Source organism: Spinacia oleracea, chromosome 5, assembly GCF_020520425.1.
Source record: "Spinacia oleracea cultivar Varoflay chromosome 5, BTI_SOV_V1, whole genome shotgun sequence".
NCBI lineage: Eukaryota > Viridiplantae > Streptophyta > Magnoliopsida > Caryophyllales > Amaranthaceae > Spinacia > Spinacia oleracea.
Window position 1 is genome coordinate 79,018,318 of NC_079491.1, and position 9,464 is coordinate 79,027,781.

The 9,464-nt window shown below is 39.9% G+C and overlaps 1 protein-coding gene across 1 annotated transcript; it reads right to left on the bottom strand.

Moving 5' to 3' along the window:
• Positions 1-366: 366 nt before the first annotated feature.
• LOC110792762 (protein FAR1-RELATED SEQUENCE 5-like) lies at positions 367-5,070 on the bottom strand. Its single transcript, XM_056829784.1, has 4 exons — positions 5,049-5,070; positions 2,902-2,997; positions 481-1,318; positions 367-388 (listed from the first exon to the last, which is right to left on the bottom strand). Exons 1-4 carry the CDS (start codon positions 5,068-5,070, stop codon positions 367-369), a joined length of 978 nt encoding a protein of 325 aa, XP_056685762.1.
• Between the last annotated feature and the right edge of the window lie 4,394 nt (positions 5,071-9,464).

Sequence of the window (9,464 nt, forward strand, 5' to 3'; positions counted from 1 at the left end):
ACTATAATTTCAGAATAGTATCTATATTGTATTAAAAGTTACTATATTGTCAAAATAGTAACTATAATTTATAAAGAGTTACTATATTGTCAAAATAGTAACAATATTTTATAAAGAGTTACTATATTGTCAAAATAGTAACTATATTTTATAAAGAATTACTATATTGTAAAAATAGTAACTATATTTTATAAAGAGTTACTATATTGTCAAAATAGTAAATTTTTTTACAAAGAGTTACTATATTGTCAACATAGTAACTATAATATATGAAGAGGTACCTGTTCTATTCCAGCAGCAATAGCTGCATCTTGATCAGTGAAAATTGATATAGGGTGCTTTCCTCCCATAGCCTTCAGAAAAGTTTCAAACACCCAAACAAATGATTCTGTGGTTTCATCCCCAATGAAAGCACAAGCAAACATTGTGTTTTTCCAATGGTTATTTATACCAACAAATGGAGCACATATGATATTGTACTTATTGGTTCTAAATGTAGTATCAAAAACTAGAACATCTCCATATATTTTGTAATCTTCTCTCATCATAGAATCCCTCCAAAATAGGCACTCAACTTTTCCTTCAGCATTGAGTCTTACTCTGAAAAAGAACTCGGGATCTATTGATTGTATGTCATACAGTTTGTTCACTAGTGTTTGTGAATCCTTGCCATCAATTTGCTTCATTTTTAACTTGTAGCAGTAGTTTAGATGATCAATCATCGTATGACCAACACAGTCGTCTCCGCCAGTTTCTGTTGACATATACCTATAAGACTCCATTGGTCTTAGACCACATTCTGACATTGCCTCAATAGCTTCTTTTTTAGGTTCTGTCATTTGTCGTTCCGATCGGTGGAGATAATTACTTATTTCTCTTGTCAATGGGTGATTATATACCACTACATGCTTTTCTATTTCAAAATCTCCATTTTCATTCTTCTTTGCAAATATTTGAGCTTCACATTTTTTTCTTGTTATCATAACCCTCTTTCTCCTTTCTTTCTTCTTTGCATCTGATTGATCATCTTCATTTTTTAGTTCTTTGTTTTTAGGAGGGTCTCTTATTCCAGCAGCAGAACAGTAGAAGTATTTTCCATTAACAATTGTAGTTCCTTCTTTATATCTATTCTTCCCTTTTAGTACACTAAAACCAATAATAGCAGCATGTTTGCAATATAGATCATAAATCTCATCGGTTGTTTTCCTTGCTTCTCCAATTAAACTGCCATCTAATTCTTTATCAATGTTTTCTTCCTGCTCATTATTTAGATTTTCAAAGATGCTGTGGTTTGTATCAATTGAATGTATTATTGAACCTGTACAAATACAAATATAGTTATCATTAAATGTGATAGTTACTCTTCATTTTTATATAGTTATTCTTTATATGTTATACTTATTATATATTTAACATGGTTACTTAAGACCTATTGATTGTTATAGTTACTCTACAGTTCATATAGTTACTCTCTATATGTTATAGTTACTCTATATATTTAACATACTTACTTAGGATCTATTATTTGTTATAGTTACTCTACAGTTACTATAGTTATTCTTTACATGTTATAGTTACTATAAGTTAAATGTAGTTTATTTCTTATATAGATTATTTCGTTATGTGAAGTTACTTTATAATTAATATAGTTACCTTTCTTAAATTATAGTTACTTTATTTTAAATATAGTTATCATTATATGTGATAGTTACTCTTCATTTTATACAGTTACTGTTTATATATTATAGTTACTCACTGTTAATATAACTCCTTTTTATATGTGATAGTTACTCTACAGTATATAGTTCCTCTTTATATGTGATAGTTACTCTTCATTTTATATAGTTACTTTTTATATGTTATAGTTACTCTATATTTAACATTGTTACTTAAGATCTATTGATTCTTATAGTTACTCTACAGTTCATATAGTTACTCTTTATATGTTATAGTTACTCTATAGTTAACATACTTACTTAGGATCTATTATTTGTTATAGTTACTCTACAGTTACTATAGTTATTCTTTATATCTTATACTACCTCCGTTTCAAAAAGATCTTTACGCTTTGAAAAATGTGTCCAAAAACCAAAACTTTGACCATAAATTCTCACTATTATATCTATAAAAAATTATCATGAGATATCTTGTTAGATTCATCTCGAAATGTATTTTATAAATATCAACTTTTTATAATTTTTTGTCATACGAAATTGGATATATTAACGGTCAAACATTGCACCGGAGTCCGTGTAAATAGTAAGTGTAAAGGTCTTCTTGAAACGGAGGTAGTAGTTACTATAAGTTAAATGTAGTTTATTTCTTATATAGATTACTTCGTTTTGTGAAGTTACTTTATAATTAATATAGTTACCTTTCATAAATTATAGTTACTTTATTTTAAATATAGTTATCATTATATGTGATAGTTACTCTTCATTTTATACAGTTACTATTTATATATTATAGTTACTCACAGTTAATATAACTCCTTTTTATATGTGATAGTTACTCTACAGTATATAGTTCCTCTTTATATGTGATAGTTACTCTTCATTTTATATAGTTACGTTTTATATGTTATAGTTACTCTATATTTAACATTGTTATTTTAGATCTATTAATTGTTATAGTTACTCTACAGTTCATATAGTTACTCTTTATATGTTATAGTTACTCTTCATGTTATATAGTTAGTCTCTATAGTTTATAGTTACTCTTAAGTCCTGTCTATATGAGATAGTTACTCTATATTAAACATAGTTTCTCTTTGTATGTTATAGTTACTCTACGTTAAATATAATTCCTCTTTATATGTTAGTTACACTACTGCAATTATAATAGGTTAACTATATCAACATAACAGTTACTATATATATATTAAGAGATACTATATCATACCTTCTTCAATACATTGATTTGCAACCATAACTTGCTGAGATGTGCCTTCATCTTCATCTTCAACGTCATATACTTCTCTATGATTCTCTAAATTTTCTAAAATAATAATAATTACTCAATGAGTATGAAAGTTACTATAATTCTTCGTAGTTAGTTATTAGGATTCGAATATTACTGTCATAATTGTTGTGGGGTTTTTCCGGTGAGATACCTTGGAGGTTTTCCGGTAACTTCTAAGGATTTCACAAGATTGTATTTTTATAGAGAGAGAAGGCAGAGCAGCAATTGCTCTTGATTGTATTGATTGTGACCCCTTTTTCTAGGGAAGTGAGACTATTTATAGTACTAGGTTTTTGTGGGAATGACCTAATATTCCCTTTACATGATTGGCTAGGGTATGGGAGGAGGACATGTGTCATTTCTCCTTACAATTCTCTGGCCCCTTTTGGCAATAGTGGGCTTTTTGAGCCTATTGTCCTTATTCATACCACTTGGGATACCTACTACTTAGGCCCCTTGTCAGGTATAGGTGCATTACATACATTTATACACTCTTAAATACAAATACATATACATTGTAGATACGTAGATTGATACCCATGCTGTGGAGTAGTCTTCGTATGGTTTCTACTTAGGGGGCGTAATACGTGCCATGTGTCGCATCCTCATTGGTACACGAAGGCATGGTAATTTTGCCCACAACATTTGCCACTCAAGAAGGGCATTTCTGGAAACACTTTCCAGATATCGCTTCTTGACCTTTGATTTGCATCTTCGTCTTTGGGACAGGTGTTGAGGTGGTGACACGTGTCACCTTTCTCCATTTTTCCCTTCCCTATATATAGAGGGGGGTAAAATTCATTTATTACATTTCGTTTTCACAGAGCTATACACAGGCGATTTCCGGCGAACTCCCACCACCAGCAGGCGATTTCCGGCCACCGCGAGACTCAACTTGTTCTTCACCAAACTCAACCTGTTCTTCACCAAACTCAACTTGTTCTTCACCAAGTACTTCACAGATCTTTCAAGGTTAGTTTTCGCCTTTCTTTCTTGTTTTTGTTATCCCCTCGTCATTTTTCCCTTTGTTAGCGGCCGGCCTCCTAGTACTAGGTAAAGGTTTGAAGGTTTTAATTGAGATTTTTCCGCCGTTCGTCTTTTATCGGGGCAGACGTCCAATCGCGTCTTTTTCTTCATTGTTGGTCACTCCTAAGCCGTGGTTCGTTCACTATGCAGAAGGCATGGCTAGAACCAAGCAAACGGCAGATCCTACGCGCCTGCGCCTGCGGGAGGAAACATTCACACCCCCTAGGGAGAGATATTCTTCCACCGCCCCGGCAGCCGACGAAGAATATGCCGAACTCTTTCAAGAGATCGACGAATATGTCGAGGTGGAGGAGCAAACGGCAATCTCGTCAGGGGGTACAGCGAGCCAGGCAGTGGGGGAGTCGAGCGTCGCTCCATCGCCATCGGCCGCCGAGGAGCAAGAGGCTGCTCCCCAGCCTATTAGGCCCAGAGGACGGGAGGAGGCCCAACTGCTTCCGTCGGAGATTCACCCAGACATAGGCTGGATGCGGTGTCTAGACAGGCATGGGGCCAAGATGAGGGACGACCTCTGCGTGGGGGAAGGGTACCAGATGTGTGCCGGCCGGTCTGGACTCGACCGTCAGCCTGCTTGCCGAGGGAGAATTCCCAGTGTATGCCGCATCCATCAAGCTCGGCATGAGATTCCCTCCACACCCCTTCGTTGTGGAAGTGTTAGATGGTTTTAACTTTGGGGTGGCCCAGCTGACCCCCAACTCGTGGGATGATATCTTTGGCTATATTGCCAAATGTGCGATGAACGACGTGGAGCCGTCTTTCAACGCTTTTCTGCATCTGGTCTCCCTCTCTCGATCCCCAGTGCCGCCAAAGGGTGGTTTAATCTGAGCAGCCGTGGTACATACCAGATAGTGGTCGGCAAGCTCAGCAAATGGCATATGTGGAGGAAAAGGTGGGTCGTGTTTTACACGGACGACCAGGAGATGTACGAGAGGATGAGCCGCTGGAATTGCAACGCCAACTATATGGACCGTGACGAGCCCCTCCCACCCCTTACTGCCGAGGAGTGGGATCAAATAATGGTCTTGTTCAAGGCCAACATTTACCACTTAACCGCTGACAAGACATTCCATGTGCCGGCCGAGTGGTTGCCGCACATTAGCCAGTTTCGGAATGAGGCCTTTCTAGCGGCCGTAGGCTTAGGATATTCTATGACTCGAGGTTGTATGCCAAATTATGTGTCGTTCCGCGTTGGTCTATTCATTTTTTCTAACTTTGGATTTCTTTTTGTTCACAGAGGAAGGGATGAGCAAGTTATCGGCGGCGGATATTGGGAAGGGCGACATGACCGATTGGATGGCCGACATCTATGAGGCCAAGATGCAGAAAGCCAAGGCCGAGTTGGAGGAGAAGGTGAGTATTCTCTTAGGTTGTTGTCTTTGCAAGTTAAGCTTTTCCCGTCCAGTGTCTACAGTGGGCGTCTTTTTAGTGACGAGCCGTTATCTTGACATGTGACTCGTGTTTGCTAAGGTAGGCCTCGTCACTTTTTAATGACGGGCCCTTAAGTTAGTGTTTTTCTTGCGGTTGCCAAGGTGCGCCTCGTCACTTTTTAAGACGGGCGTCCCTTTGGTGACGAGCCATTTTTTCACAAGTGACTTGTGATTGATAGGGTACGCCTCGTCATTTTTGAGACGGGCGTCCTTTTTAATGACGAGCCACTATTCTGTGAGTGACTTGCACTTGATAAGGTACGCCTCGTCATTTTTGAGACGGGCGTCCTTTATAATGACGAGCCACTATCTTGTGAGTGACTTGTGATTGATAAGGTACGCCTCGTCATTTTCGAGACGGGCGTCCTTTTTAATGACGAGCCACTATTCAGTGAGTGACTTGTGATTGATAAGGTACGCCTCGTCATTTTTGAGATGGGCGTCCTTTTGAATGACGAGCCACTATCTTGCGAGTGACTTGTGATTGATAAGGTATGCCTCGTCATTTTTGAGACGGGCGTCCTTTTGAATGACGAGCCACTATCTTGTGAGTGACTTGTGATTGATAAGTACGCCTCGTCATTTTCGAGATGGGCGTCCTTCTTAATGACGAGCCACTATTCATTGAGTGACTTGTGATTGATAAGGTACGCCTCGTCATTTTTGAGACGGGCGTCCTTTTGAATGACGAGCCACTATTCAGTGAGTGACTTGTGATTGATAAGGTACGCCTCGTCATTTTTAAGACGGGCGTCCTTTTAAATGACGAGCCACTATTCAGTGAGTGACTTGAGATTGATAAGGTACGCCTCATCATTTTCAAGACGGGCGTCCTTTTTAATGACGAGCCACTATTCAGTGAGTGACTTGTAATTCATCACGAGGCCAAATATCTGACTGTCCTTTACGTTCTTTTTTAGCAAGCTAAGGACGCGGCTAAGGCGTCAGGGAAGAAAAAGGGGACGACTCTGTCCCAATTGAAGAAAAGAGTCGTGCCAGCTGGCTCGGAGACTCCGAGTACCTTCAAAAAGCCAAGACCTATACCCTGCCGTCTGGTGAAGAAGGGCGAGTCAAAGTTGCTGAGGGGGGTCGCCCCGATGACGATGAGATTGGCGTGGACAAGCCGTCTCTGGTTGTGGACTTGGTGTCCAAATCAAAGTCTGGTGGGCATCCTGACGAGTTGGAGGACCCTCTTTCGGGAATTCCGACCGACGTTCGTTCCCAGATACCTGCGGAGGTGGCCCGCCGAGCTAGGTCATCGGGCGGTAAGTATTATTTGAACGTCGTTCAGACGTATCGAGCCTCCTCTGGCAGTTCTTCTTACTCTCCGCGTCATCTTAAGGCCGTTGTTTTTCCTATAGCTAAAGACAAAGGGAAGGATGCAACTGCTGCAGAGGACGAGAACGTACCCGCTACTCCTCACTATTCGTCAAAGGATAGGGTGGCTATATGTCGTAAGGTATTTAAGGCCGTCCCCGCAGAGTATGTTGCTTCTCTTCCTGGCCGCAAGACTGACGCCCAGTTTGGTGCAATCCAGGCCACTCTACTCGACGTGAGTCTATTTCCCACTTTCCTTGTACTTGTTTTTCTTTTCAAGTCATTTACTAACATGTAGCTCCTTTTGCAGTTGTTCTGCCGGATGGAATTCTGCAAGGGTTGGAAGACCCGCACTGCTGAGGAGCTCAAAGCTCAGGTGGCTGAGTCCACCCACCATGGTGACTATGCGTTCAAATCCATTGAAGAGGTCCGCCTGCAGATGCAGACGACCATAGACCTTCAAGCAAAGGAGGTAGCTTCATTGAGGTCTGACAAGGCCGAGCTGCTTAAGAAGATCTTGGCGCAGGACAAAGACATGGTGGCGATGGTCGAGGAGGCCAAGACAGCGGCGGCGGAAATACGGACGCTTCAGGACCAGTTGCGGGAGTACCCTCAAGTCAAAGAGGCGGCTGAGGAAGCCGAGCATCTTCGGGGGGAACTGGAGACGGCCAGGTCGCAAGTTCGCACCTTGCGCGAGCGTCTTCTGGAGTCCTATGATCAGGGGGAGCAAGCGGCCAAGGACGCTGTTAAGCATGCCTGGGAAAACCACATGCCAGAGTATGATCTTGCGTGGTTCCAGCGGCGATTGGAACACAGTGCCGCTTGAAGGAAATAATGCCCTTGGTCCAAGTATGCATAAGTCTAATATATGCGGTTCAGTATTAATTAACAAGTTAATAATTCAGTGAGATCAAGTGAGCTGAATACCTAGCTAGAGGCCGCTTCAGTTCAAGTGGAATTAATGATATTAATCCACAGCTTACTCTTGACTGAACCCGTAGGGTCACACAAATAGTACGTAAACGGATCAAGTATTTAATGGCATTAAATACTCCATCTATGGATATTCGGAATCGACGGATCTTGGTTTCAGTGGGAGCTGAGATCGTCACAGGCAAGAAATGAATACTCCGGAAACGATGATATTGCCGGAAACGGAAATATGGATCGTATCGGAAATACAAATATTATCCAAGTCGTAGATGTTACCGGAAACGGAAACATGGTACTTATCGGAAAATATTATCGGAAATGGAAATATTGCCGGAATCGGAAATATTGCCGGAAACGGAAATATTGTCTGAATTGGAAATATTATCGGAATCGGAAAATAATTCCGGAAACGGAAATATTAAATATTTCTTCGAAACGGAAATTAATTCCGGAATCGGAAATGTTAAATATTGTTCGTATCGGAAATGAATTCCGGAATCGGAAAATTAATCGGAAGCGCGTCGTACGAATTAGCATCGGACGAGCTTGCTAGACGAAGGCCCAGCACGAAGCAAGGCACACGTCCAGCAAGGGAAACGCGCGCCACAACACGCCAGCCCAAGGCTGCGCCAGGCCCACCGCAAGGCAGGCCCAGCGCGCGCCCAAGGCTGCGGCAGTCGTGGGCTGCGATGCTCGGGCTGTGCGCGCGCGCGCATGGCGCCCCTCGTGGGCTGCTGTGCGTGCGTGGGTGTTTGTGTTCACATACGAAACCTAAAACGTACAGGATTCGTTTAATGATTAAATTCCTAATTCTATTTGATAAATTAATTAAATAAGAGTTTTATTATGATTCTAATTTAATTAATTCGTATCCTAATAGGATTCCAATTCTCTTTCCATACCCCTATAAATATGTGGCCTGGGTTCACAATTTATAACGAGTATTTCAAGTATTCAAAGTGAGTTTTTGAGAGAAAAATTCAGTCACACATCTTGCTCAAAAGTGCCGAAAATTTATAGTACCTTAGGGGCGATTCTAGTTGGTCAATCTTAAGGCGGATCCGGACGTGCTGTGGACTATCTACGGAGGGACGACACTTGGAGTCCTAATGACTTGTTCTTGTTCGGTTCGGGCGCAGCTAGGGAAGGCACGCAACAAAGAGTATGCATCTAACTATGCTAAATGATTATGTGTAAATAATATGTATTTTTGGCTTAATGGTTGTTTCCGCATGATTTATGAATTGTCATATGTATCATAACCTAACAGTGGTATCACGAGCCTCTTATTATTTTCATAATCTAAATTGCATGAACATGGTTAAATATTACAAATTTTGCAAGAATTAAAAGGGGTGATTAATTTTCGTAATTCTTAATTAATTGCAAATTGCGTTTATTTAATTATACGTACGCAGTTTTTCGGCAGTTTCTTCGTTACTCATCCAAATCGAGTGATTTTTGTGTCAATTCCGCATGTAAAAGGCATTCTAAAATTTTGACAAAAATAGTATTTTTCTGCCGAACCAAGAATTCTCAAATTCGAAGCCTAACTATGACTTTTCGAAGGGTTTAGTTTTTCGAATGCAAAATTTCGTAAATTTAAGATGTTAAATTAAATATTTGCGATTCTTGTTGATAAATCTTGAATTTTTGATTGACCTACTGTATATGTTTAACAAGTTTGAATGCCTAGCCTTGTTAATTATGCAATCTAATTTGTAATTATGATTAATTAGTTGAAAATTAGAATAATTTAGAATTAATTTGATTTTCATAATT